The 27,694-nt window shown below is 59.1% G+C and overlaps 1 protein-coding gene across 8 annotated transcripts; it reads left to right on the top strand.

The window, feature by feature from the left end:
• Positions 1-259: 259 nt before the first annotated feature.
• Positions 260-27,457, top strand: TMCC2 (transmembrane and coiled-coil domain family 2). Of its 8 annotated transcripts, none has more exons than XM_040616720.1 (5): positions 260-534; positions 8,674-9,180; positions 24,128-25,062; positions 25,389-25,524; positions 26,128-27,457. In XM_040616720.1, the coding sequence occupies exons 1-5, from the start codon at positions 364-366 to the stop codon at positions 26,437-26,439; spliced, it is 2,061 nt and encodes a 686-aa protein (XP_040472654.1). In that variant the 5' UTR covers positions 260-363; the 3' UTR covers positions 26,440-27,457. The 8 variants fall into 8 exon arrangements, with proteins under 8 accessions (XP_040472654.1, XP_040472656.1, XP_040472658.1 ...); XM_040616722.1 differs by lacking the exon at positions 260-534 and adding an exon at positions 4,824-6,620; XM_040616725.1 differs by lacking the exons at positions 260-534; positions 8,674-9,180 and adding exons at positions 13,612-13,789; positions 15,879-16,021.
• Positions 27,458-27,694: the final 237 nt, after the last annotated feature.

The following is a 27,694-nucleotide window of genomic DNA, read 5'->3' as shown; positions in this document are numbered from 1 at the left end:
CTCCCTCTCCGCGCTGCGCGGAGCGGCTGGGCCGGGGGCGGCGGGGCCCGGCAGCACCGGCAGCCGCGACAGCTCCGCGCCGCCGCCGCCAATCGGCGCCGCCGGCCCCGCCCTCCGCCCGCCGCCAGTGGCCAGCGCCGCCGCCACTCAGGGCCCCGGCGGCGGCGGCGGCGGGGATGCCGATGCCGGCGGGCGCGGAGCCGCCGCGGCGCGGAGCCGCCGCCCGGCCCGGGCACGGCGGGGCAGGCGCGGGCGGGGCGGGGGCACGCAGCCCTCGGGCCCCGCAGCGGCCGCCCGGGCGCCGCCCGCCGCCGCCGCCGCGGCCGTAGGCACCGCCGCCTCCCGGGGGCACGGCGCACCGGTATGAAGCGGTGCCGGTCGGACGAGCTGCGGCAGCCCGAGGAGGACCCCGGCGCCGCGGGGGAGCCGCCCGGCCCCGCCGCCATGGAGGCCAAGCCCGGGGAGGCGGCGGCGGCGGCCCCCTCCGAGGCGGGCGCTGTCCCCCCGCCGCGCACCAAGCCCCCCGACCTGAAGGTGAGCCGTGGTGGCATCGGCCGGTGGGTACCGGTGAGGTGACAGCGGGGCGAGCATCCCGGTGGGATCACCGGAGGGGTGAGGACCCCGAGGTTCACCAGTGGGGTTACCAACCGGGCACGCACCCTACGGCATTCCCGTGGGGTTCCTGGTGGTGGTGAGTGCCCGGTGGGGTCACCGGTGGGATGTACACTTTGGTGGGGCACCACCATCCCCACAGCCTGGTCCCTGCTCAGCTACAGGTGTGACCTTGGGGGATGTGGGATGGCCCTGCGTGGGGATGCTCTTGGGATGTGGATGCTTCTGCAATGGGGATGGTCCAGGAATGAGGATGCTCCTGGGATGGGGATGCTCCTGCAGTGGGAATGGTCCCAGGATGAGGATGTTGCTGGGATGGGGATGCTCCTGGGATGAAGAGGTCCCAGGTTGGGATGCTCCCAGGGATTGGGGATATCCTGCACTGGGGATGCTCCCAATGGTGGGGATGCCCCTGGGGGTGTGAGTGCCCCCACAGTGGGACACCTCCCAGGGTCGAGATGCCTGGTGGTGGGTTTGCAATAGCACACGTGGGGCTGGGCACCACCGAGGCTGTGACCACCAAGAGCAGCGATAATCATAGGGTGGTGGTGAGAGACGTGAGAAGGACCCTGGCGACACCCCCAGCCCTTGCCAAGGGGGCTGCGGGCACGAGGGTGGCACCCCAGGGCAGGCCTGGAGCGGGCTGCTGTCCCCTGAGCAGGCTTTTTGGGAGTAACAGGGCTGTCCCCCTGCAGAGGGGCTGAGCAGACCCTGGGAAATAACGTCCAGAGTCACCCCGGCGCTGAGCGTGGGGAGATGCTCGGGGACCGCCAGCGCTGCTGGGATTAGTGCTGCGGCAGCCGGGAAGTGACGGTGTATAAATGGCCCCGAGGCTGCTCCTCCTGTGCCTTCGGGCTGTGTCCGGTTAATGAGGAAAACAAGTTACGCGGCGCTGCAGCGCTGCGGGAGGGAAGGGAGCTGGTCCCCCGTGGCAGGGCACGGGCAGGGATGCAGGCAGGCAGGACTGGGTGGAATTGGGCATAAATTTCTTGTGGGTTTGGAAGCGGAGCAGCTCTGACCCCCAGCTGTGCAACAGGGTCCCACTGGCGTGGGTGCGATGGGGCTTTATGTCACGGAGGTGAATTCCCTGCAGAGGTTGCGCTGCGGTGGTACGGAGGTTTCAAAAAGATTGGTACAAAAGTGGAAAAGGTCCCTGGTCACCTGGGGCAGCCTGGCATCCAGGAGGAGACCCTTGTTGTGGAGCACCCCAGCCTGCCACTTGGCCTAGAAGGTCTTACCAGCGCGGTCAAGGTCACACGGGAGCTGGGAAGCAGAGCCAGGACTGCCAGGCTGCTGCCGTGCTTGCATGCATCCCTTCCAGAAGGGCAGCCAGGAAATAAACCCCCCCGTTCCCGCAGGAGAACTCGGCTGCTTTAAGGACAAGAAGCCCCATGGCTGCAGGATGCTGCTTGCTGTGACATGCGATGCCTTTTCCTTGATGTTCAAGCAGCAGCTCCTGCTCCTGAGGCCGTTTTGGCTTTGCTGTTGTGATGTACAGCTGCTGCTGCTGCCCTAAAAACAGCTGGAGGGGAGACCCCCATGCGAGGGGAGGGCACATCCATGGGGATACAGTGCTCAGGGCCACGCAAGGCTTGGTGGGGTGGGACAACCTTACCTGGAGGAGGTTCTGCTTGGCATGGTCCAAGGTAGTGCTTCTCATCTGCATCATCCCTCAGCCTCTCCCCATCCCAGCCAGGGCCCTCTTCACCTGCACAGGGAGTCAGAAGGTGGTGGGAGCGTGGGGCAGAAGGAGCCACGGCTTACGATGGGGATGGCCAAGCGTTCCGTGGTCAGCACGTCCCGCTCTGAGCTGGAGCTCAGCCTAGTCTGCAGCCCGGTCCAGCTCACAGCAACAGCAGTGGCCAAATGCCCATTGATTTTATTGATGCAAGTATGATACCTAAATGCAGGTTTGCTTCACGATGCTCACCTTTAACGCATTTATAGCCCAGCAATTAATTGCTTACATGGAATGATTCCTCAAACTTACTCTGCCAGGCAGAGCACATGAAAAATTGTGCCTCGGTGCTGCCCACAGCTTCCGCAGCAGAGCTGGGCGCTCTGCCTGGCCCTGCCACAGACACCACCGATGCAGCTGCTTCGCCTCCTGTTGCTACAATTAGTGGCATCATTAATATAATCTTACAGATTTCTTGCCCCCAACCCCCTCTGGAGCCACACTGCATTCGCCGCGGTGGGGTGGGTTCAAACAAACTGGTCCTTGGCCCCTTTGCTGTCCCCAGGCTGGCGTGGTGCCACACACCGAGACCTCCAGCTTCATCTCCCTGCAAACACTGAGCAAGCGTCAGATGTAAACTTTTGTTTGCTGCCAGCCAAAGATAGATTTGAGCTGGCAACCTGGAAACAACAGAATGCCTGGTGTCGTCTCCATCCTCTAACCCCAGCAGATCTGCAGCAGCTCTCCCTTCCCCAGCCCGACTCCAGCTCTTTTGCCGAGAGCTCCATTAGGGGAAAAGGAAAAAAAAAAAACAACCAAAGTTCTGGCAAGGAGCAAAGCAGATGCATGACACATAGTTCTGCTCAAAAATACGTTGGGTGGCAGGGATTTCTGCACTCCGCAGCAGAGTGACTGGATCCATACAAAACACTGCAGAAGGAGACATCCAGCCTCTTGTGGCTGCTGGGGTGTCCGGGGTGTCCCACCACCAAGGGATTCACTGCTTGGTCCCACTCCCACATTCCCTGAGCATCTCTGAGCCGAGTGTTTTCCCTGGGTCTCTCTTTTCCCAAACAGGCTGATCTGGCCAAGGGCTGAAAGTTGACGCCTGGCATCATTTCCGTCTCCAGTTTCACAGTCTTGGTCTTCATGGCTCCCGCTTTTCCCTCTGAACCCAAAAGCCAAATCAGGAGCCCAGAGGCACTGGCCTAAGCCCTTCCGTCTTCCTAGATCCAAACCCCACATCCATGGACAAAAAGCTTCCCTGGGGCTTCCTGGAGCTGGGGAGCCTCTTCTGGGGAGGAGGGTGATGAAGGATGAGGGGAGGTCCCACCATTCAATCCCCAGGAGAGGTCTTGCCCAGAGCAGTGGGCTTGGGACAGCAGTGGCTGGAGGGAACGGCGTGAAGCATTAACATCCCATTTCCTCATAGCAGGCCAAACCCACTCAGCTAGTTTATTTTTTTTGAAGGTCCCTCGCTATGAGGGGATGGGTCTGGGAGTGGAGACCTCCTGATGTGGTTCAGAGGGCCCCCCCAGCAGTGCCCGTGCAGGCTGCTCGCTGCAGGGAGGATGCAGAGGACAACTCCTCCCTGGAAAGGTCACCGTCCCCTATTCTAAACCCTCAGGTACATTTATATTTAATCCCTCGCACGAACAATTTTCCAGGCATATTTTGGTCTTGAAAGGACACCGCCAAGGTGAGCTGGCTCCCCTGCGGTTAGTGGGATGGAGCTGTTGTCAAGCAGCTCGAGCAGGAGCAGTGCGGTCCCTGGAGCGGCCGCATCCATCATCTCCCCGGGGCATTGCTCATCAAAAGGTCTTGGGCTGCTGGCAGGGACCCTGGCAGAGCTGCACACTGGGACCCCCCAGCCCCCCAGGGAGAGAAGAGCATCCTCCTGGGTGGGATGCAGCCAGGACAGCGTGTTTCCCTGGGGTTTGTGCCAGGCGCGGTGGAGGGGTGAGACCTGAGGCTGGGACATGCTGTCCCCCGAGCTGCACCGCACATCCCAACAGACACATGTTGGTGTGGGCTGCTTGGCTAAGGTCAAGCACTCTGTGCCCAGCTACTTATGGTGCCAGCCCCCCCTGGTCTGACACCCCCCCAGGGTCCACATCCTTCTTTCCCACCACATTTCAGCACTCAGCATCCCCACAGTCAATTCAAGAGACGCAGAGGTGACAGCCATGGGAGAAGCAGTCGTGAGCTGTCACCTGCTGTGTTATCCCCCCGGGAGCACATCTGGCTCCTCTCGGCACCAGCAGCAGAGATCTCACCCTGCAAATGCCACCCGAGGTCAGGAGCTCCCGGGGGTCCGCAGCCCACCCAGCTGGGCAGTGGGTGCCAGCCCCGTGGATGTTATTCTGGAGAGCGTTTAAGGTGCTGCGTTTCACTATAGCGTTTTGGTAGTGCATTAAACATCATGAGTAATGTTTGTCACATGTTTGTTCTCTCATCCTGTCCCCGGGAGGAGAAGCATGTGTGGGGGAGTGCTTTATTTTCCATTTTAGAACATCTATACGTTTTCCTTGCTGGTTGTGGCAGCGGGAGGAGAGGCAGAAGAGGGGCTCAGGATGTTGGTGGAAGATGGGGCTGCGAGGGGCAGCTGGGCTGGCTGCCACCCCGCGGGGACAGCTCTGCCCCCGGCCCCCAGCCTGGCTGCCGGCAGTGGGGGGCTGGGTGCTGGTAGGACCCCCTTGCTGGGGACCCGGAGGAGGATCAGCTGGAGAAAGCAACAGGAGGAGTAGAGACCCCCCTGGGGGGTGAGCAGGATGTCCAGGGGTCCTGTTTGGGGTCCTGTTCGCGGGGCTGTGAGCTGCTCCGTGCTGTGGCCTCTCCCTGTCTGTGCCCACGGGGGGAGACGGCTCCCCGTGCCTAAAATATGGAGTGCTGTGGGGTGGGATGGGATGGGACAGGATGGGATGGAATGGGAGGGATGGAACAGGACAGAATGGGGTGGCCTGGGACAGAGTGGAATAGGATGGGGTGGGACAGGATAGAATAGGAGGGGATGGAGTGGGATAGTCTTCCACTGTGCCTGTGCAATTCCTCCAAAGGGCTGCAGAGTCTTGGCTGAAGCCTCTGGGCGGGCCAGGGATATAAATAATTAACAATAATAATAACAATTGAGCAGGATTTCACAGCGTGTGGCTGTGCTATAAGGTCACGGCAACAAGATCCCCTCCTTGTGTGTCTGAAAGCTGAGTAAGAGGTTTGGATGTCGGGGCAGAGCTGGGAAACCATTTAGGGTGAAACTGGGAGGTTTTGGGGCTGCGTGGCCAGTTGGCAGTGGCAGGAGCACCGACCCTGGAGAGCCCAGCACAGCCCGAGTGGGAGGCAGGGATGCGCATCCCTGCCACAGCGGGCAAGGGCAGCACCTGGCTCTCCCATGGGAAGTTGCCAAAGAGCAGCGTCCCAGACAAAACAGTCATCCAAGTCACTGTTTTCCTGCAAAATATGTTGGTTTGAGTTCAACTGCTTTTTTTTCCAGCTCTGGGCCAGACATGGCTTGTCCTCACAGTATCCCTACAGGGCTGGCACTCGGCTCTCGGTGCAGGCAGGGCAGTGGGATGGGTGCAAGGAGGGGGGGTGGGGTGTGTGTGCAGCCCCCTCCTGGCTTCTCACGGTTTAGGGACTATTTTCCATCAGTGGATAAAGACAGAAGAGGCAGAGGGTGTGACCGTGGTCAGCCCAGAGCTGTGCTCAGCCGAACTGTGCCGTGGGCTTGACCCCGCCGCAGCCAAGAACTGATCCACGACGGGACGTGAAGCAGGAGCTGCTCCTTTGAATTCCATGGAAACAAGTCCCCGTCTCAGAGCAAGACCCTGGCTGCACTAATGTAGAAGACAAGAGAAATAAGGATATTTCTGCAGTAATCTTCGTGGTTTATAGCTGTCCACACTGAGAAATTAACCTCCGTATCCATTGCATCAGTTATTAAGCAACGACTGCTCCAAAATAGCCCGTGCAGACGCTCTGTACTGAGCCACGAGTCGTTTCGTGCCAGAAAAATGCCTCTGCTTTGAAAGTGCAGTAATATCCCGGAGTAACGTAAGAAAACAGAGGTTTTACATCAACAAATTCCCTGTAAGAACCGCTGCAGAATGGCTTGTTCGTGGTGCCCACACCCAGCAGCTCTCGAATGGAGACAAGCCGTCGTTCCAGTGGGGTTCAAGCCTGGAACAGCAAAGCTGGGATTCCTATTTTTGCTTCCCTCCCCCTTTTTCCCATGCAGATCTCTTACCATCCCGCCAGGAGCTCTACCTGCAGAGCCCATGAAAGGTTCTTTCAGGAAAATTTGGAAAAGGCATGAGGAGCATTTCTTTTAAAGGTGAATTTCTATCAGATCAAGAACCCCCTAAGGGCATCTGGCTTCCACGTCCACGCTGGTCCTGGGAAAATGTCCTCTCCTTTACTGCCAGCTTCACTTTTATTTTGTTTTCATAACCCTCAGGGGAGGGAGTTAGTCATTTCTTTTCACTTGGACTTTTTAAAGGGCTAACTGTGCATCCGAGGGTATGCCATACCCTTGATGGTAGAAATCTGTGGGTTTATAGTTATTACCTATCTAATGCTGTCTCTGTTTCCATAGAGACTCTATAAATAGAATAAAATTTAAATCACTATTTCCTGAAGTAGCAATTCGGCACTGTAGATTTATTATATATTTCCTAGGAAAAACCAAAAGGATAGAAATTTTCATTATGAATAGATAACAGAAGGATTAAGGGGTTTGCCTGTAGTGTTTAGTGACACAGGATCTACTTGCTGATTCCTTGTCAATATTACAGGTGTGGTGAGAATTGGGCCCTTATGGATTTGGACCTTGTGGTTTCAATGTCTGGGATTTTTAGGAGATGAAGTCCTTTCTGTATGGCCGTGAAATCATCCACAGTCTGCAGCTCCTGGAGGTTGTGTCTCCAACATCACTGCTTTTCTAAAGGCCGGGGCTTTTGCCAAGTGTCGCTGGGGCTATAAGTAGCTCCCAGTGCTGTGCCCGCTTCACACTGGTTTTCAAGCATGAGTAATTGGTAGCGCCACAGTTATGGGAACCAGCATCCCTGGGGAGAGACCTGGCCGCAGTAAATCCATGGTGAAATGTCCCTGAACATCAGCAGGGTCAGGACTGGCATCCACAGAGGTAGGATGCTCAGCTTAACTCCAGAATCCAGGCAGAGAGCAACAGGGCAGACTTGTGCCTTGTGATCTACTGCGTTCCTGGTACCTGAGGTCACCTGCTTTGGGAGGTGAGAGGAGCTTTTGATAACCTGAGATCCTTTACTTGCTGCCTGGGAGCTGCAATCGACCAGGGGTCTGGGATCCGGGATCTGCTAAGCCCTTTGCAGATGCTGGAAGCTGCTGCTCATGCTGCTGCCCCCCAGTTGACCACACACAGGGGATTGCAGAGGGCACCCAGCCAAAATCTCCCATGGATGCAAATCTGGGTGTTCCAGTGACTGCAGGGAAACCACGCTGGGCTGACCCGGCTGTAATCAAGAGCATGATCTGTTCCACCATCCATATTGCATGACTTGGCCGCGGCTGCGTCTAGCATCCACCCCGATTCCCAAGAGTCGTCACAAGAAAAGCCGTGTGCTCTGTGGGAACGTGAGTCTCAGCCCCCTGGGAGAGGAAGACCCCGGGGTGCCTGGGGGAGCGGCATGCCCCCATCTCCTGCTGGGAACCAGTTGCTGCCCAGCAGGGACTGGATTTGGTGGCACTGGGCCATGAGCTGCGGTTTGACCCCCATAAGCAAGGCCAGCCTGGTCCATGCTGCGCTCAGGGGCCATGGAAACTGCCCCAGGGCAAAGCCCTCCTGTTTCAGGGAGCAGGTGGCTCCTGGCAGCGCGTCGGTGACCAAGGCTCCAAGGCTGGGAGGAACCCTGGCTTTTCCAGCTGGGAAAAAGGCTGCTCCGTCCCCGCTGCCCTCAGGGTCGGGGTCTCTGCACAGCACGTAGCGTTGGCTGCAGCAGGCACCCCCCTCCCTCCGTTGCTCTCAAGAGTCTTTCTGCCCCTCTTGCTCCTTTTAGGGGTAACCAGTGCTCACTGGAGACCTCTCTCCAGCTTGGGGAATGCTGTTGGAGTTGCACATCTGACCCATCCCAAGCCACTGTGCTCAGCCCTGGGTGCCATCAAATGGACACTAATGTTTAATATTTTTCCATGTTTATAAAACGAAGGCAGCAGGGCTTTCTCCCTTTCTCAGATCACTTTGGGCCGAGGTGGGGTCCCCAGAGCCCTCCAGAAGCATTTTGAGCCCTGGAGCTTTGTGTTTTGGTTCAGTGCTAGCATGGGCACCGGCCGCCAGAGCCGTATGTGCCAAAGTGGGGTGATGCCGTCCCTTCCTGACAGTAAGAGGGGCTGTTTTCTCTCCTCTCCTGCAGAAAATCCAGCAGCTGTCCGAAGGATCCATGTTTGGCCATGGCCTGAAGCACCTTTTCCACAGCCGCCGGCGGTCGCGAGAGCGGGAGCACCAGAATTCCCAGGACTCGCTGCCGCCGCACTACGGCACGTCCGACCACGACTCCCCCGATGAGAAGGAGCGGTCCCCGGAGATGCACCGCGTCTCCTACGCCATGTCCCTGCACGACCTCCCGGCGCGTCCCACCGCCTTCAACCGGGTGCTGCAGCAGATCCGCTCTCGCCCCTCCATCAAGCGCGGCACCAGCCTGCACAGTGGCAGCCGGCGAGCCAAGAGCGGCTCGCTGGAGCCCCAGAAAGGCAGCCCCCACCTCATCCGCAAGGCCCCCCAGGACAGCAGCCTCACCGCCATCCTGCATCAGCACCAGGGTCGCCCCAGGTCTTCCTCCACCACCGACACCGCCATCCTCCTGGCCGAGAGCGGGGCTGTCTACCTGCTCACCGAGGACACCGAGTGCCTGGCTGATAAGGTAGGGCTGTGCCGTGGGGACGTGGCTGGGCGGCTGGGGGGCACGAGCACACGCTGGGGAGCAGGGGCAGGACTGGGTGCTGAGCACCCCAAAATGCTGTTGGAAGGAGACTGTCCCTGGGGGCAGTGCTGGTGGCACTGGGTGTGCAGGACGGTGGATGGCAGCCCCTGCCCCAGCAGCGAGTTGGGTCTGGATGATGGAGTTGATGCTTCTCTCACAGGGAAGTGAAGGCAGGGATGTATCCCGGTCTGATTCCCAGAGTGGGATTTGAGGGAGAGAGAAAAGGACCTGGCAGGAGTTCCGTGCCAGTGGGGTGGCACCCCCGGCGTGGGGTCAGAGATGATCCCGGGCATCCCAGCACTGGGTGCCTACAAGGGTTCCTCCGGGCGGCTGCAGATGGGTTCCGTCCAAAGTGATTTTTAAACTGCTCTGTGCAGAGCTAATAGCGAGGATGGTATTTCCATCTAGCGTTTAGCCTCGTTAATTATGAAACAGCTGAGATTAGCGCGGCGGCATGGCATGCTGAGGACAAGGTACAGGCGGCGAGAGGTGCTCCAGGTGCCAGTGGGATTCTCCGTGTCAGCTTCTCTCCTTGGCCTTTGGAGCTCGGGGGGTGTCACGCTCTAAACCCACTCTCTGCAGCCCTGAGGGCTGGAAGCATCCTCTTTTGTTTTTTTGGGGTTTTTTTGGTTTGTTTTTTTTTTTTTTTACTTTACCTGAAAATACCAGCAGTGAAGTGGAAAAGCTGTAGGGCTTGGGGTGGGGAGATGGCCAGGCGGGCTGCAGCACTCTTGAGTGTTTTTTGCAGGAAGGGCTGTGTGACAGGGTGGCAGTGGCTGGCCAGAGCTGCAGGCTGGGATAGCAGCAGGGGTGTCTAGTCCTTGTGCCGCCCACCAGCAGTGGGACACAGCGGGGACAGGGGCTGGGGACGATGCTTCCCACCCACCCCCTACCCCCAGCCGCTCCTCTCTCCTCGGTGCTGAGTCTCCGAGAGGGAAATCTGACCTGGAGACTTCTGTTGCCCTCTCAGCTAATGGAAAAAGGATCAACCAGATACTTTTTCTTTCTCTTTTCGCCTGGCATTTCCAGCGCCGAGCTGCAGCTGACGCTCACAGCTTGCAGCGGTTGCCAGCACTGCTCCCTGCCACAGCCATGCGGGGACAGGGCCACTGCCAGGACGTGGGAATCGGGTCCCAGAAGATAAACACGTCATTGTATCAACAGCTTTGCAAGAATCGGCTGCCCATGTCCTCCTCTCCCCCCTTTAGTGTGTGCAAATCTGGGCACCCCCACCCTTCCCAGGGCGCTCATGACCTTCCCCGTGCCAGCACACCGCACCAAGCACCCGAGCAAGGCCAGGAGCCATTCATGTTGTTATTTGAGCATCTGCAGCCAAAATTTCTTCCATCTGGCCCGTGGCATTGGTCTTGCAAGGAGCCCGGTCCCGCTGAGCCCTCTGGGGTTACGGCCAAAATCTCGAGCCAAAGTGGTTCTCACCGGGACAGAAGCACCCGGAGGGAGGCGAGAGCAGAGTGGGTCCATGTTTGCTCACGGAGCAGCACGAAGAGCGCAGAAAGGGGATGAATAATTAACTGCATATGACACAAAGAGTAATAAGAAGAGAGGCGATACTGGGGCCTTTGTGAGGCAGTGGAAAAATAACCTATTTAGAGAAACAAGAGCTATGTGATATTGTCATGCCGTATTATTTTTCCGTAGCCCTCAGGAAACCCAGCCTTCTGCCTGCAGCAAACCAGCTCCTTTTCCTCAGGGGTGGCTGGTGCTGCCGTGCCCTGGGCTCCAGCACACCCAGCACAGCTCCACCAGACCCCAGCAAGCGGGTTTGCATGGGGGCTTTGGGCCAGCAATCACTTCGCATCGCCTCTGCCTTGTCCTGCGACGGCCAGACGCCTCCTCCCCGTTTCACCCTCAGTTTGGAAGCCGCTGCCCCAGGGCTGCACAGGGCTCCTGTGAAAGACCAGTTTTTCCCCCAGAAATTTCATGCTGGATTTTCCATCCATTGCATAAGGGCCTGAGCGCACGCTGGATTAAACCCTCATGGGATAGCTCAGCCTCAGCAAGCGCTTTTTGAACAGCTATTGATTTTATTTTTCCTTTTTTTCTAATTAATTAGGTTCCTGCAGTTTTCCCTTCCCTACTTCACTTGCATCAGTTCCTTGCTCTGTGGTCCCCGCCAGTGCTGGACCACCCTGCGCCCCGCTGGAGCCAGGCACACAGGGTTCCTCCCCCCTGCACCCCCTAAGTCACCCCAGGGGGTGGCTGCTGGGGTGCTGTGGCAGTTGGGGAGCACATGGTTCTGGCTGGGGCTCCTGGTGTAAGCCCAGAGGTGCCTCGCACCCCCTGTGCTGCCTGCACCTGCCCTGTGCCCCTGTCGTGGGGAGCATCTCCAAGCGGTAACCCCCAGCTGAGACCCGGGGGGGGGGGGGGGCAAGCAAAGGGCTGTCACCTGTGCCACACGCTGGGGACAAGGCTTGGCTTTGTAGGGCGATGCCCACCTGGAGCACATGCGTTCGTGGCTGTCCCCCCCGCCATGCCCTGCTCACCTTGTCCGTGCACATCGCTCCCGATGAGGGTGGGATGTCTCGGACCCCCCTGCCTCCCGCTGGCAACTGCACGAAGCCTGGGACCAGGGTTTTGTGTGTTCTCTGCTCCAAGAACCGCAGCCGGTGGGTGCCGTGGGGACACGTGCTCTCTGGTTTGCGGTAACATGGATCTCTGCTCGCGGGTGAGCTGGGGAAGCCGCTTCCCCGGGGCTGTGGGTACCAACAGCCGGGAGCATCACTGGATTTCAAGCAGCCGCTGACCTGTGCGTCCCATCACGTGTGGCTCCTTTGCTCAGCTAAAGCGAGGTGGCACCTTTGGGGCGTACATCGGTGTTGGCGTGTCCGAGGGAGCACGTGGCCAGCGTTGGTGTTTCACGCGGGGACATGCCAGCTTGCAGACACGGTGGCACGTATGACGACGGTGGTGGCAGCGGGCGCCGTTGGGGCAGGGGGAGGCTGCGGGCCAGGACCGCGCGTGGCGATGGGAGCGATGGGAGCGTGCTGGGGAGCTTTCTCCTTATCTCCCTAATCCCCTCCTGGTGACCCGCCAGCACCTCGTGGGAGAGGCGGGCCGATGGGCATTACTGACAGCGACGGCCACCGCGGCCCCGGCGCTGGCAGCAGCAGCTGTGGGGTCTCCCCACAAACCCCCGTCCCCCGTGGCAGTGGGGTCAGCCAAGCACCGGTGCTGGCGGGACAAAGCATCCCGGGGGGACCCTCGTCCCTGTCCCCACCGGGGCGGCCGGAGCTGGACCGCGGCGGCCGCGGGGTTTTGTGCCTGGTGCTACCGGGGAGCTGCACGGATGCCTGCGGGGACTGCGGTATGGTCCACGTCCAGGTGAGACCCCCGCCTCGGGGCTTCGGGGTCCCTCCGTACCCCCGCACCGAGCAGCGGCGGGGCGGGAGGGAGCCCGCGGCCGCTAGAGGGCAGCGTTACCGCACGCCGTGCCCGGGCCGCCCCTGCGCGCCCCCGCCGGCTTCTCCCCCGCGTCCCCGAGGGAACCGCTCACTAGTGTCACGAGTGCGCCGTGCTCAGCCCCGGCGGCCGGGACCCGCAGCATCCCCGCGGGGTGCGGGGGGCCGGAGCCTGGCCGCGCTCCCTGCCCGTCTGCCCTCCGTGTCCCTGGGCGAGTGACAGCACCAGCTGCCGCTGCTGCCCGTGACCCCCTGCCCCTCCTGCAGCCGCCTTGCCCCCCCGGCGCAGATGCTTCTCCCGTGAGACACAGGCAAGGAAAGGGGGGAGAGCAGGGGGGCTTCATGCCGCGGCTCAGCTTTGGGCTTGCGGGCCAGGCTGGCGCTGGGCGGCTGCGAGCCACGTTTACTTACAGGCTGGGAGCCCGAGCGTGCCGTTCTCCTGCTCCCATCTCCCCCCTCCTGCTTGCTTGCTGGGGGGGGGTGGGGTGGTCTGCAGTGCCCTGGGGCTCTGACTTGCAGGGGGGACCTGCCCTTACAGCCCCATCCCTGCCATCCTGCTGCCTCAAGGGCACCAGCCCTCCCAGCACAGGGCAGGATTCATCCCGCTAAATTTAGCTGCCCACTGGGTCAGTGGCTATATCAGGGCGAGACGGATTAGTCGGCAGGGAGAAACCCGCCGTTTCTGAGCATCCCCCCCAGGGGTGGCTTGTGGCCCACGGGCACGGAAGGGTTGGGTGAGCGGTGGCCAGGAGGCAGCGGGACAGCTCAGCCCTTGCCCCCGCAGCTTGGAGCCGTCAGGCAAAGTTCATCTCCCCTGTCAGGCATCTGCTGCCTGGCTGCCATGTGTCCAGCCCAGCCTCTGGCTCCCTCCGGCCCCACCGGCATCTGACGCCTTCGGTTTCAGGGCGGGACGCGGACCTCCTACGGCTCCAGTTACCCAGAACTGGTCTCAGTTGACAACTGGGACAGGGACAGGGACGGGCACTCTGGGCAACTCAGCCATGAGCCCCCGGGGTCAGCGTGGCCCGTCGGGGTGCTGAGCAGCCCCAGCCCGTCTCCAGCTCAGAGGGGAGATGCCCCGGGGCCGGGGGCTTGCCGGTAAGAAGCCGGGTTTGCTCCACAGCACTTGAGTATCCTTTCTCCCTGCGGCGGGTGAGGACGTGGTGGTGGCAAGGGCGGTCAGCCGGGTGCACTGGGGTGGCTTGGACGGTGGGATGCTGCTGATGCTTTGCTGCCCCTAAACCCCGCTTTTAATAGGAGGTTTTTTTGCTGGGGCCAGTGATCCTAAAACCAGAAGCCTGAGGCTGAGCTCCTGAGCAGGCAGCCTGCTTTCTGGAGGTGCTGAGCACCTACGTGTCCCTGAGGAGCTGGCACAAGCTCAGAGGACACGGGACTTTGGAGTCTCACTGCTTTTGCTTGCTGCCCCCACATCTAACTCAGCCAGGGGTTCTCCCTCAGTCCTTGCCTCAGTTTCCCCAGCTGGGGACCAGAGCCAACACTTCTATGCATTTAGTGAAGTCCCTTGCATCTCTGCAGGAGGATTTGCTGACGGAGGCAAAGCACATCCTCCCCTCCTACACCAGAACTCCGGGTGAGTTCTGGTGTTAAAATCTCAGAGGAAGGAGCTAAAATAGGCCAGTGGTGACTGCAAAAGTGAATAGAGGAAACGGTGGTGGAAAGCTGCCCTCCATGCAGCCCCACGGCCAGGCATCCCCTCGGCACCTGGGCAGGGTCCCCACGGGGTGAGCCAGGAGCACCAGGGTGCAGAGACCCTCCAAGGGCCAAGGTTTTTTGAGGGGGAGGGGTTGCTGACCTCGGCTGCAGGCTGAGCCCCTGCTGGGCATGGTGACACTGGAGGCGTGTGTCTGTGAGTGAAGCGTGGTGGTGGGAACTCGTTCCCTCACTCCCGTTGGGATGGTGCTTTGAGGAGCACTTTGGGAAAAGCAGATAATAGCTGTGAAGACAAAGATACCCAAGATTGCTGCTTAATTAATTCAGGAGAAGAAGAATATCAGACTTTTGTACTGATTCACCCCCTAGCAAAAGACATCGTGTTCCTCAGCCTTCGTTGACATATGGCTGTTGTTCCCAGCCCACCAGCAGCTCCCGCTCCCCAACAGGCAGTCGCAGTGAACGCTGCCTTGCCGCCTGCCCCCAGGGGGTTTGGGATGTGCAGGGTGGCTGCCCAGGGCGGACAGGGCAGGGTTGGAAGAGCAAGGGTTCACATCCACGCTGCAATCTCTCCTGCCCATCCCCTGCCCCCACGGGCAGGTGGCTGGGCTGTAGCTGAGAGCAGGATTTGGCTCCTGAGTCAGGATGAGCAAAGCGGGGTCCTGCCTTGTGACTCCTCGCCTCGCTGCGGCTCTGCCTCTCCCTGCCTCTCCCTGCCTTCCCCCTCAAACCCTTCACGCAAAAGCTGCCGAAAATCCCCCCCAGCTGCACAAGCAGCCTGTCAGAGGCGTCAGAACCCAGCGGCAGTGTGGGCTAGGGGTCCTGGTGGTGGCTGTAATGCTGTGTCACCCAGCACGCCAAAGAGCAGCACCATTGCTGGAGCTCGCGGGGTTATTCCCTCCAGCAAAAAAACAACAGTGGGAATTTTTCCAAAGATTCTCCAAGCATAGGCAGGGCCCTGAATAGCTTCACCCGTGGGGGACGGTCATTGAATCATCCCTGCAGATGTGTCCCTCCCGGTGACCTGCAAGCCCAGGGCACAAGAGACAGTCCCCAGCCCGGAGATGTGGTGTTGACTTAGGAGATGCTGAGATCCGCGTGCTGTGGAGGGGTGCAGAGCCACAGGGACTCCCCACGCCCAGGGCAGGCAGCAAGGTCGGGTCCCGGGATCTGTGCTTCCACACAGGGCTCGTCACAGGAGCACAGCCCCTGCCTGCTGCCACCGAGAGCCCCATGGGATGGTGGCACCAGCCCAGCTCAGACCGGGGACCGGGGAACCGCAGCGGCTCGCTTGTTTGTTCTCTGCACGGTTCGGAAGGCAGGCCGGCCAGGCAGCGCTTGGCGGTGCTGTTTGTTCTCCCAGCACAGTTGGAGGAGCAGGACCGGCCCCTGTGGCACCCAGCCTGTTCCCGCTCCCCCAGGCTCCCTCCCGGCTCGCCAGCCTGTGCTGCTTGTTCTTGGCTGCCTCAGAGCCTCGTCGTGCCTCCTCTGCACATGCACGTCGAACGATCCTCTGCCCCTCCGACTCCTTAACCGCAGCCATGACAGAGGGAGAGGATCTGGCCGCCTCGCGGAGCACCAGCCAGGCTCTTGGCAGGAGCGACCAGGGCATCCTCATGCCGGAACCGCATCCTCCCGAATCCTGTCCTGGGAAAAGGATATTGCTCTTAAATTCTCTGCTGGGTGTCTTTGTAAGTACCCCCCCCCTCTGCTCTCCTTCCTGCTGCTAGGCACCGGCAAGGCAAGGACGCGGGGTGCCCAGGAATAAGGGCTGAGGAGCAGGGTGGTCCCTGCAGCTGGAGCTCAGGCTGCTGCCGGGCTCTGCGCCGGGAAGCCACTCGCTTTGGGAACCAAATGCACTCAGGAATGTGAGGCTGAGGAGCGCTGGACTTTACAGATCTGCACCTCTATCAGCATGCTGCCTTCCGATAATCCGTATGCAGCTTTCCCAGCCTGGCTGAGGACACGCTGGTGCAGCTCAGCCCGTCTTCCTCCGTTTTTTTAATGCCTGCTCCTCTATGCTAAGCCCAACCCCGGCTGCGGGCCACGCTGGCCAGCGAAGGCAGAGCTCAGGTCCCAAATCCGCTGGGTGTTTGTGTTGCATTGCTAAGTGACCTGTCTCTTGGTTGAGATGCTCAGACCGGGACTTTGTAGGAGCTCAGGGCCAGATTCTGCACCATTCAGCACCGGCACACGCCGAACGTGCTGTGATTTGGTGGCCATCCAGGGATTTTGTTTGCACGGGAGCTGGGGTTTATTTATTTTTAAATTTGCCTTTTACAGGCAGGCCTGAAAAACATAGCTGCCACATTCTAAGCAGTGGACTAAATCGAAAGCAGAGCTGGTGCTAAGGATGAAGGGGAGTCCACTGCCAACCTCGCGGGTAATTTCCTTGCAAAACCCCCACGTTTCCCGTGCCAGCGGGGTTTTTGCATTGTGTGGAAGGGAAGCTGTGCCCTCGGGAGGGGAGATGCTACACCACTGCTCCACCTCACTTTGCTGGGGCATTAATAGGCAGTGTTCTTGCTTCTGCAATTATTTGCTAACTCTAACCTTCCCCTTGTGCCAGGGAGCTGAGAACAGGTGGTTTCCTATAAATCAAGCTGCCTGAGGTCCTCAATAAATAAAAAAAAAATGCCATCCAGATCTCGTTGCAGCAGGCTGCCGCAAAGGCTTATCCTGAGCATCCTGGCGTTTATCAAAGTCCTCGCTTCTTCAGCCTCCTCTGGGGAAATCCAGGCTCCTCCATCCTTCCTTGAGGCCAGGGACAGCCTGGCAGGTCAGGCAGGGTTCGCGGGGGGGCTGTGAGCTGGCAGGAGGTGTGGGGGCTCCGGGGAGGGATTGCAGTTAACGGTGGGCTGGGTGGACCGAGTCGCAGCATGGAAGCGGGGCTGTGCCTGCAGTGCTGGTGGGGCAGATGGGCCTGGGGGCCGGCCACAGCGCGTTAAATGTGGGAAATGGAAAGCAGAGCTCGGAGCAGGGAGGGTGTTTTCCAGAGTGTCTTGTGCAGCTGGGGATTTTGCCTGCCCTGCTGAGGCAGCAGAAAAGCAATGGGAAGTGACCTCTGGCTCCTGTGCTAAAATGAGAAGTGATGCCATGAGAGATGTTAAACCAAAGCTCAGCGTCACTCGGTAATCTGCCCGGTGTCATGCCCGGAGGCATTCACAGCCCAGGGCTCGGCCAGGCTTCAAAATCCACCCTTGCTGGGGCAGCTCAGTGCGACCGGAGGGATGGACGAGGGGCAATGCCTGCCCACAGGAGACACGCTACCCACGCTGGCAAGGAGCCACGGGTGCTGCCAGCACCAGTCCCCATGGGCAGCATCGTGGCGCTGCCCGCAGGGTCTGGCTGCACCCCACATCTCCGGAGTGTTGACGCAGCACTGGGACGAAGCTCAACTCCTTCCTCACCCTTCCCCAGTGCAGCTGAGCACCGTATGGTAGGCACAGATAGTTTCTGTTCCTGGTGGGTTTAACTTAGCGGGGAATTTGCTCTTTGTGCCTTTCGGTACGGATGGTACCACCACCTGCTGCCAGTGCCTGCAAACAGCGGGTGAGCGTGCAGGGAAGGGGCTCAGTGCTGGCTTGCACAAAGATTGCTCCCCCAAACTTGCAGCCAGATGGAGAGGGGAGGCTTTTGCCTATGAGATCCTGTCCGCCTGAAAGGACAGACCAGGAAACAGAGGGGCTGCCCGCAGCTCCGTGTGTAGAAGCAACACGCCTAGGGGTTGCATGGCCTGCAGGGATGCTCAGCTCAGCGCAGGGCTGTGCCATCCCCAGGCTGTGGTGCAGGGACCAGCCGGGTCCCTCCAGCGCTGCTTCCCCGCTGCAGGGCCAGCAGTCCAGACTGGTTTTGGAAGACAGCACTGGTGAGCTGTGCTGCTGGGTGGTTGATTCAGCCCATCCCTTGGTCCCAAGCACCATCTCATATAAACTCCTGCCAGGCACGGCGGCACGGCTGGGGATGCCCGGGGCAGGGTGCTGGGCCCGGTGCCAGTGCCACAGCGGCAGGAATTGGGCTAGAAGAGGTCAAGGATTTTGGTTATTGGCGTTGAACTGGGCTTTAGCAGCTTCACACCTTGGGTCTGTCCGTGGCAGACTTCTCCAGCTCTGCCTCTTCCCTGCTCCTGGCACCCACTGGTGCACGGAGAGCTGCTGGCATGGCCTGATGCCAGTCCGGGAGGGTCTGGCAGTGCTGGGCTAAAGGCTGGGGGGGTTCCAAGGAAATGCCTTCCCGGCTGGGAGCAGCCCAGGCGGAGGCTGCTGCTTCTGCGCCTGTTCCCTCCTGCCACACTGCCCAGCTTATCTGCAGCCGTGCGTGTCCTGGCAGCCCGGCAGCGCCAGCAGCCCCTGCCCCAGACCTGCCGGAGCTGGTGTCTCCTGGAAGGGAGGTGTTCCCACAGGGAAGCTTTGCCGAGCTGTAAGGGTGGTGGTGTCTGTGCCGAGGTTCACGGGAGCTCACGTTTGCAAGATATGGAGGGACCCAGACTTGGGGATGGTGCTTCTGTGGAGCCGTCAAACCAAAACTTTCAAATCCGTCCATGCCAGGTCAGGCTGATGGTTGTGCTGCCCACCACAGCTGCTAACTCCTGGCAAGGCCAGCTCCAACGCCGGCGGTGCTGGGGGTGCAGCGTCGCTCAGAGGTGCAGCATTGCACCCAGAGCCTCTCCGGTGGTGCGGCATCGGGCTGCCAGGGTGCAGGTGGACACGGGGACAGCCCGAGAGACGATGGGAAGCGGGAGGCTGAGCAGCGCTCGGCTTGTCTCAGCTGTGGGAGTAGCACGGTCTTCCCCATTAAACATGCATCTAGGTCACGATCAGCTCATCGGTCCGGCCTGTACAATTCAATGTGTGGCTGAAAATACTTCCTAAGCTGTTGTTGTGTTGTTGCCTTTTTTTTTTCTTTTTTTTTTTGAGAAACAACTCAAGCAGAGAGCTGCAAGTGAACCTTTCTCGTTTAGCCCTTTGTCTGCGGCTGCACAAATGCTCTGATCTGCAGCCACAGTTGGTTTGAGGTTTCAAAAAGCCCCAGCATCAGGAGGGCATGTTGAGGGCTTTGGGTCTGGCACAGCGTAAGGCTGTGGGCTGGAATGCTGCTTCCCTCAGTCGCCCTTACCCAGGGCTGATCCGCAGCGCTGGCCACACCGACCCTGCTCTGTGCAAGCCCACGGGTTTGGGCTCAGGTAAACACACAAGCTCCGGGTCTCCTTTCTCACCCAGGATTTTTGCTGCGGCTCCTCACCAGCTCCACCGGCCCCAGCATAAATGCAGCACCTGGGGGGTGGCTCCGCATTGCCACTGGCTTCTGCAGAACCAGAGCCTGCTGTCGCCCCGCTTGCTTTTCCAATATCCCATTGAATATCATTTTAATTGCATGTGAAATCTCAAGCACTTCTATCTGGTCAGTCAGCTGGATGTGTTTTCTGTGCATTGCATGTTCTCCCGTGGCACAATCGGGTCGGTGCAACCTTCCCCGTCGCTCTCCGTGCCGTGAGCTGGCTGGGTCCAGGTCCATCCCAGTGCACGGCGTGGGCCAAGACACCACCTAGTCCTGGCACAAGCGGCTGGTTCCCCGCTTTTAGCTCCGTCAGGCTGCCCAGCTCCTTGCTTGTCGACTATTTTCCCTGTGCATTGGTCCCACCCGGGGTTTTGCTTTATGCGTGCCCTCCCCCTGCCTCTCCCAGGCTTTATGTCCTGGTATGTGACACAGCAGATGACAACAGCCCGTCCCGACCCCCTGCGTCAGGGCACAGGCAGCGTATGGGGCTGGAGGCGTGTGAATATCCCGCCACGGGGACGAGGGGGGTTTGGCATTACAGCCCTGAAAGCTCCAGTCGCTGAAAGCTGTAAACAGCCTCAGCAGATTTCCTGAGTCGGCAATCCCGCTGCAGCCATCGGCTCCATCCCTGCGCCTTCGGGAAGCGCCCGGGGATGGGGGGCCAGCCCTGACGGGGGGCTGCGGAAGGGCTCTCCTCCTGCCTCCCTCTCCACTGCCCCCCCGAGACCTCGCTGCCATCAGCTGCTGCTTCCCCCGTGCCAGCACCTGCCATGGCAGCCAGCGCTGCCCATGCATTGTTGCCAGGCTCCGGGACGCTGCAGGGATGCGGTCAAGCAGCCCACGCTGACTAGCCCTGGGGGACCCGAGCCCTGCCCGCCATGGAGGTAGGTCCCGACACTCGTTGGGGTCAGTATAGGACTGCGGGGAGGATGGCGATGGGCAGAGAGACCCGTAGGGGCTTTCGGTTCCTCTGTTTCTGGCGCTCGGTGAATGAAACCCACCAGCACAATCGGTGCTGGCACAGTAAAGACGGGGTGGGAAGCTCCGCTGCGAGATGAAACCTTTAACATGCCTCACTCCATTATGTAAGAAAAATTATTCTTAGGCTGGTAAATCAGCGGCGGCAGCTGCTGCCGGCCCGTTGTGTCCATCCAGGGACGGTGCGGGAGCGGGCAGGGAGGGGGACACGGGGTGCCTGCTTCAGTCGCGGCTGCAGGCTCAGGAGGAGGGTGGGAAGTGTGAGTCAGGGCTCCTGATTCTATTTTCAACGCCTGGGGTGGGTAACGCGGTTTGGTGGGAATAGCAGCTCCGCTCGGGGAGGCACGGGGCTGTGAACGCACGTGGGGATGGGGACGGGACTGGGGACACCCAGAGTGTCCCCGGTGATGCTGGGCTAATTGGCAGCACCAGTGCACAGGATGGATGCTGTCCCGAACTACGCTGATAAAGTGCTCTGAGGAAGAGGGGCCATGGAAGTACCTGTATTTTGTGACTGCCCCCAAATCAACCTCCCCATGCCCACTGCCCACCTGCATTTCTCTGCCGGCCGGGGCCTCTCCCTCGCAGCTTTCCACAGCCACCAAGGGCCTGGGGCACGGTGACACCCGTGCTGCAGAGCTGCTGGATCAGTGCAGCAGCTCCTGGGGTCTGCCCTGCACCCCAGCACCCCTCGACGGCTCGGTGGTACTTATTTTTCCCATGCTTGAGGGTGCACGTGGTCCTTCCCGCAGCCGTTTCATCCCCATGTTGCATTTCAGCTGGGAACCACGATCACACTTCGTAGTGAAAGTCTTCGCTCGGGGTGGATGCAGCCGGAGCCGCGGTGTTAGCTCATCCCCTGCGCTTCCCAGTAGGCTATAGGGGATGGAAAACAGAATAGTTCAGGGCGTGAGTAAGTGTCTTGAGAGTTTTGTTCTGAACTTTGCAATAATTTTGCAATTTCGTAAGAATGGGTTTAAATCCCTTCCAGTCCTGGGTGTGCCAGGAGACCCAGAGCCCCGGGCTGGGGACGTGGCCACAAGCGAGCTGCTGTGCCCTGTGCTCCTCACCTGCCACCTGGGCTTTCTTCCATCAAACCTGCAGCAGCAAATAAACCAGCGTTGCATAATTGTGCCCAGCCATGGCCCTCTAAGTACTGTTTGCTCAGCTTATTAGCTTGAAGCTTTTGCATATCTCAGCTCTCTTGGGTTGAATTCTGTTGATAAGAATAATTTTTCTTCCTGCGTCCTGCATTCCTCCCGCATCCCACATCAGCCTCTACTCTCCTCTCCGAGCCCGCCTGGAAAACAAGCACTGGAAAACAACACTTTCATTTCCATGTGCGTACCAGAAGGTTTTCTGCATGTAGGGAAAGTGTGGCTTTTGCTAATCCCCCTGTTAAATCCACTGCACAGTCATTTAGGCTTGCTGGGATTTAGCAGGCAGTGTCTTTTAATACTGCAGAGATCAGAATTGTCTTTTTTTTTTTTTTTTTTTTTTTTTTTTTGGTGGTTGTTTTCAAAGCAATAACCTGATGTGACTTTCCTGCGTCTGAGAGAGAGCAGAGCTTTTGGTGGGGCTCGGGGAAAGGATTTCACCCCAGCCACGTCAGCACAGATGGGCAGCATCGGATCCGTGTCGTCCACCACCCATCCTGCCCTCCCTTCCCGCCGCGCTCCCAAACACACTCCCACGAATAAATCCGAAAGATTGGCTTTGCAGGGGCAAAGGTTTGGATGGTTTCCAAACCTTTCCCTCTTTGGAAATAAAGTTTGAGCAACTTCTCCCCTTCACTGCCCCAGCTGGGGTTTCCCGATTTGGCATCTCCAGGGCTGCCTTTTCCTTTGCCACAGCTGGTTTGTCCCTTACTGCGCAGAGAATTGCACATCTGGGCAAAAAGTCTGTTTCCTGCTGCTTCTAATTTCTGCCCCTCGATAAGAAACCGGAGCAAAAGCCTTTGTGGGGCAGCTGAAGGGCCCAGCCCAGCTGAGCAACTAAAAATAGCCTGGCAGCGGGGTCTGAAAACTCTGCAGGTTTGTTGGGCATATATTTTTAAAAAAAAAAATGTGCTGCTCCGGCCAGACTGAAGCCAGCTCCCAGCTCTGCCCTGCATCCACCTGCAGGCTGGGGGCTGCTGGGTTCTCCCCTTTCCTCTCATCCTCCAGCCCTGTATTACAAAGGAGAAGAAAAGCCTTGGGGAGGGGACTGGGGGATGCTCCCACCAAGCCTGTGGTTGTCTCCTTCTGCCTCCCAAGAGGCTGAGACCCCCAGACCAACACCCCCAGGCTCCCAGCAGGACAGCAGAGCTGGGGAAGGAGGAGATGCCAGTGAATAGCAGGAGGGCAGCGTTTGCCCCTGCTTTCCCGAGCCCCATGTGGGGGACCTGCTGCAGACGGGAGTGTTTATGAGCAGCATCTTGAGAACATTCCTCCCTCCCGTGCAAGGCATTTCCTGGTGATAACACACTCCTAAGTAATGATCTCGCAGCATTATCCCTATTAAAGGGTCATTCAGGGAAAGCGTGATGGAAATTAGAAATTATTCAGGTCTGCCAACAGTATTTAACTTTCAAGCAGCTCTTAATTAGAAGCCAGGAGCCATTTATACAACCACTGAGATTTGCATAAGAATCCGCATATAAAACCCAGCAACTGGAAAGATTTTAGTGATTTTTTTTTTTTTTTTCCCCAAGTGGCAAAGCAGCATGCCCGGGTTGGAGAGCACAAGGCAGGACCCTGGGTTGCGGTCCAGGCTCTGCCGGTGGTTTTAAGTGTGGCCTCAGGCAAGTCATTCCCTCTCCCAAAGCTCCAATTTTCCCACCTGTAAAACGGCAAGCAGCATGTGTCCGAACTTTCTAGGTGGCAGCTTGTGTTTGCGAGAGGAGGCTGGCATTGCCAGGTGGGAAACTTGGAAAAGGAAGCAAAGGAGCCGCTGCTCCTGCAGCCTGCTGCTCTCGAGGGACTGGTACCCACAAACTGGGGTTGTGGCAGAGCTTCTCTTCAGCTGAAAAACTCCTGTGTGCATCTAGGCTAAAAGCCAAAGTCTGAAAACAAGACTAAAATACCTCCGAGTTGCTCAATCCCTGCTCTCACTGCTGGTTTGGTGGAACATTTGATGATGGGTTCCAGTTTTAGCTTCTCATTCCTTTTTCCCCGGCTGGCACTGGGTGTCCGGCAGCCCAGAAACGCGGGTGCCTGTGCACAGGGCGAGGGCAGAAAGTCCGAGGCAAACTCCCAGCGGTGGATGCTCCTTGCTGAAAGCCCCTGGCCAAAGCCAGACCCCAGACCCTCATTCTTTTGTTGCTGCACCCTCTAACTGGTTTACTCCTGGGATGCCAGCAGTAGTGGTATGGCTGGGAAATGCTTAACCAGCTGGAGAAAAAAACATCTTGCTGTTGCTCTGGTTAACTATTCTGCTGCCCAGCTCTTGGCTCCCTCTCCCTCCTCTGCCCCCAGCCCCATTCCCCTCCCACCCCTCCCTGGCGGCTGCCTGGTTGTCAGCTCCCTCCATTGAGCATCGCCCTCCTCTCTCTTTGCTTGCAGCTGGACAAGGGGGACGTGACCGCGCTCGGTCTGCCCTCCACTGCCGGGCACGGCGATGCTGATGGCACCGTCTGCCTGGATGTCCCCGATGGCACCCCCGACCCTCACAGAACGAAAGCCGCCATCGAGCACCTGCACCAAAAGATCCTCAAGATCACTGAGCAGATCAAGATCGAGCAGGAAGCTCGGGATGACAACGTGGCCGAGTACCTGAAGCTGGCCAACAACGCGGACAAGCAGCAAGCCTCCCGCATCAAGCAGGTTTTTGAGAAGAAGAACCAGAAGTCGGCGCAGACCATCGCGCAGCTGCACAAGAAGCTGGAGCACTACCACAAGAAGCTGAAGGAGATCGAGCAGAACGGCCCTTCCCGGCAGCCCAAGGATGTCTTCCGGGACATGCACCAGGGTCTCAAGGATGTGGGTGCCAACGTTCGCTCCAGCATCAGCGGCTTTGGGGGCGGCGTGGTGGAGGGTGTCAAGGGAGGGCTCTCGGGGCTGTCCCAGGCCACCCACACTGCCGTGGTCTCCAAGCCCCGGGAGTTTGCCAGCCTCATCCGGAACAAGTTTGGCAGCGCAGACAACATCGCCCACCTGAAGGACACATTGGACGACGGGCACCCGGAGGAGGCTTCACGGGCTCTCAGCGGCAGTGCCACCCTGGTCTCCAGCCCTAAGTATGGCAGCGATGACGAGTGCTCCAGTGCCACCTCCGGCTCGGCTGGTGGCAGCAACTCAGGGGCAGGACCCGGCGGCTTGGGGAGCCCCAAGTCCAACACGCTGGACAGCCACCACAATAACTTCGACACCATCCTGGAGGAGCTCCGGGAGATCAAAGACAGCCAGTCGCACCTGGAGGACTCCATGGAGGACCTCAAGGCCCAGCTGCAGCGGGATTACACCTACATGACACAGTGCCTGCAAGAAGAGCGGTACAGGTAGGGACGGGCGGGTGCCAGGGCAGCAGCACGTGTCGCCCAGGGTGGCTCTTTGGGGACCACAAGGCCACCATCCTGGGCTTGTCTGGCTAAGCCCTGCATGCCAGGGGCACGGGGAGCTGCAGTCCCCACTGCCAGACCCACCGGCAGCATCACTCCTGTGGAGGATCCCGCAAGTGCTTTCCCTTCGGCAGCTACACCCAGCTACAGCCTGGAGCAGGGTGGATCGGAGGGGCTGGGCAGGTTGCCCTAGTGTCAGGGGAAGGAGGGCAGGGGTTTCTGTGGGGAGACCTGCCCACCCCAGCCCCTCCACCCCCCATGCGCAGGTACGAGCGCCTGGAGGAGCAGCTGAACGATCTCACCGAGCTGCACCAGAACGAAATGACCAACCTGAAGCAGGAGCTGGCCAGCATGGAGGAGAAGGTGGCCTACCAGTCCTACGAGAGGGCACGGGACATCCAGGTAGGGGCGTGTGAGGGTTCAGCCTCCCACTGCACCCTCCATCCGCAGGGCAGGGAGGTTCTCTGGGCCGGGAAAGAGGGTGGGCAAAGGGGGATCCCTTTTTGCAGCACCTCCGAGATGAGATCCTCACTGTGATGCTGTCACAGCAAGAAGCAGGTAACTCAGCCATGTCCTCAAAATCCCTGTCTGTGCCCCAGCGAGTCCCCACTATGCCAAAGCCCCCGGGTGCTCAAGGCAGGGCAGGTCTCCAGGTGGATGGCTGCAGTGCTGGGCTATTACAAGCCACATCTGGGCCAGCACATAGTCCCCAGTGTCCCGGTTTGGGTCATCTCCCCTGCTGCGGTGGGTCCTCCCGGCACCAAGACCTCCCCGGCGCAGGCAGCGCAGGACGGGCACACATGGCACGTGGCGTGGGCCAAGGGTTTGCAGAGGGAAGCTGCTTTCCAGCTGGGGTGGCCACTGTGTCACAAGGTTGTACACCCGTTGGAGCCGTGCAAGCAGAACTTCCCAGCAGCCAGGTCTCCGAGCACGGGGCAAGGACTGAAATCCTCCACGGGGCATCCACGGAGCCGCTGGCTTGCCCTGACGTTGTGTCCCTTGCAGGAGGCCGTGGAGTCCTGCCTGACGCGGGTGACCAAGCTGGAGCTGCAGCAGCAGCAGCAGCAGGTGGTGCAGCTGGAAGGGGTGGAGAACGCCAACGCCCGGGCGCTGCTGGGCAAGTTCATCAACGTCATCCTTGCCCTGATGGCCGTGCTGCTCGTCTTCGTCTCCACCATTGCCAACTTCATCACCCCGCTCATGAAGACCCGCATGCGCATCCTCAGCACCGCCTTGCTCGTCCTCTTCCTTTTCTTCCTCTGGAAGCACTGGGACTCCATCAGCTACTTTCTGGAGCATGTCCTGCTCTCCAGCTGATCCGCAGCCCGGCCGCTGTGCAGCCCCGGGGGCTTTCCATTTCTTGCACAGGAGAGGAAGGGGGGGACAGTGGTCCAAAGCCTTCAGGTTGTTTCTTCACACGCTTGGTTCAGTCTCTTTCCTGGCCCTCCATCCTTGCTGCAGCCAGCAGCGACTGCTCGGAGCACAGCGTGTTGGAGCCGGGATCCGTCGGTCCTTTGGGGTGTTTGGGGAGGGCAGGATGGGGAACGAGGAGTTTTGGAAGAAACTGGTTATTTATGGAGCGCTGGGTTTTTCTAGGGTTTTTGGGGTTGTTTTTTAAATGTCATTCTGTTTTGAAAGTCTGTGGGAAGGAGGTCTTCTGCAGAGGTCTTCTGTTGATGGGAAGGATTGGACCAAACCCGGCTCCGGGAGAACTTTCCGCAGAGAGAGGAGAGGCGATCGTTGGGGCCGGGTTTTCCCTTTCATCCTTGATGACGAAGATGGCAAAAAGCTGAGTCCTGGGATAGAGCGAAAGCAAAGCATGTGGTGAAGGAGAACACGGGTCCAAGGCAAACGCAGCAGGACGTGCACATCCCACCAGCCTCTCCCAGCCCCACCACAGCCCAGCCGGGACAGAGCGGTGCTGTGACATTGTCCCTGTGTCCCCACGGGGGCCTGGGCAGACACGGGGGACCTGATGCTGGAGACAGCACCAGCACAAGCGAGATCCCCTCTGCTGGTTTCATTTATTTATATTCCCCCTCCTTTGGCTTTAGTTGATCTGATCTCTTCAGGGACACCTGGACTTTCCAGCATCACGCCTCTGAGTTTTACAGCCTCTGTGTCGTGTGTGTGTGCGTGTGCGTGTGTGCGCGTGCGGTTTTTAATTTAATTCAAGACTCTGTTTCCATTTGTGAATCAAAGCTGGTAGAGTGGGGGGAGGCGAGCAGCTGCCTTCCCAGCCTCCCTGGCCCTACACAAGAGCACAGCATGCTGTCTCGGATGTTTCTTAAATTATTTCATACATATATATTTATGTAATATATCTATACACACACACATATATATAAATATATATATATAAAACTATATGCATAGTCAGATCCTCCTCTGGTGCCACTCCACCGGCTTCGGAGGCCCCTGAACCACTTTGCCTCAGCTGAGAATTTGCCCCTTAACATTTTCTGTGGCACTTCCCAGCCTGATACGCGGGGCACGGGGTGCTTGGGAGGGTTGAGGGGTCCCACAGGAGGGGCAGAGGCAATTCCAGCAGGTGGAGAGGAAGGTACATGTC

This window comes from Falco naumanni, chromosome 17, assembly GCF_017639655.2.
Source record: "Falco naumanni isolate bFalNau1 chromosome 17, bFalNau1.pat, whole genome shotgun sequence".
NCBI classification, from domain to species: Eukaryota; Metazoa; Chordata; class Aves; order Falconiformes; family Falconidae; genus Falco; species Falco naumanni.
Note: the sequence above shows the minus strand (reverse complement) of the source record. Positions and strands in the feature narration are given on the sequence as shown.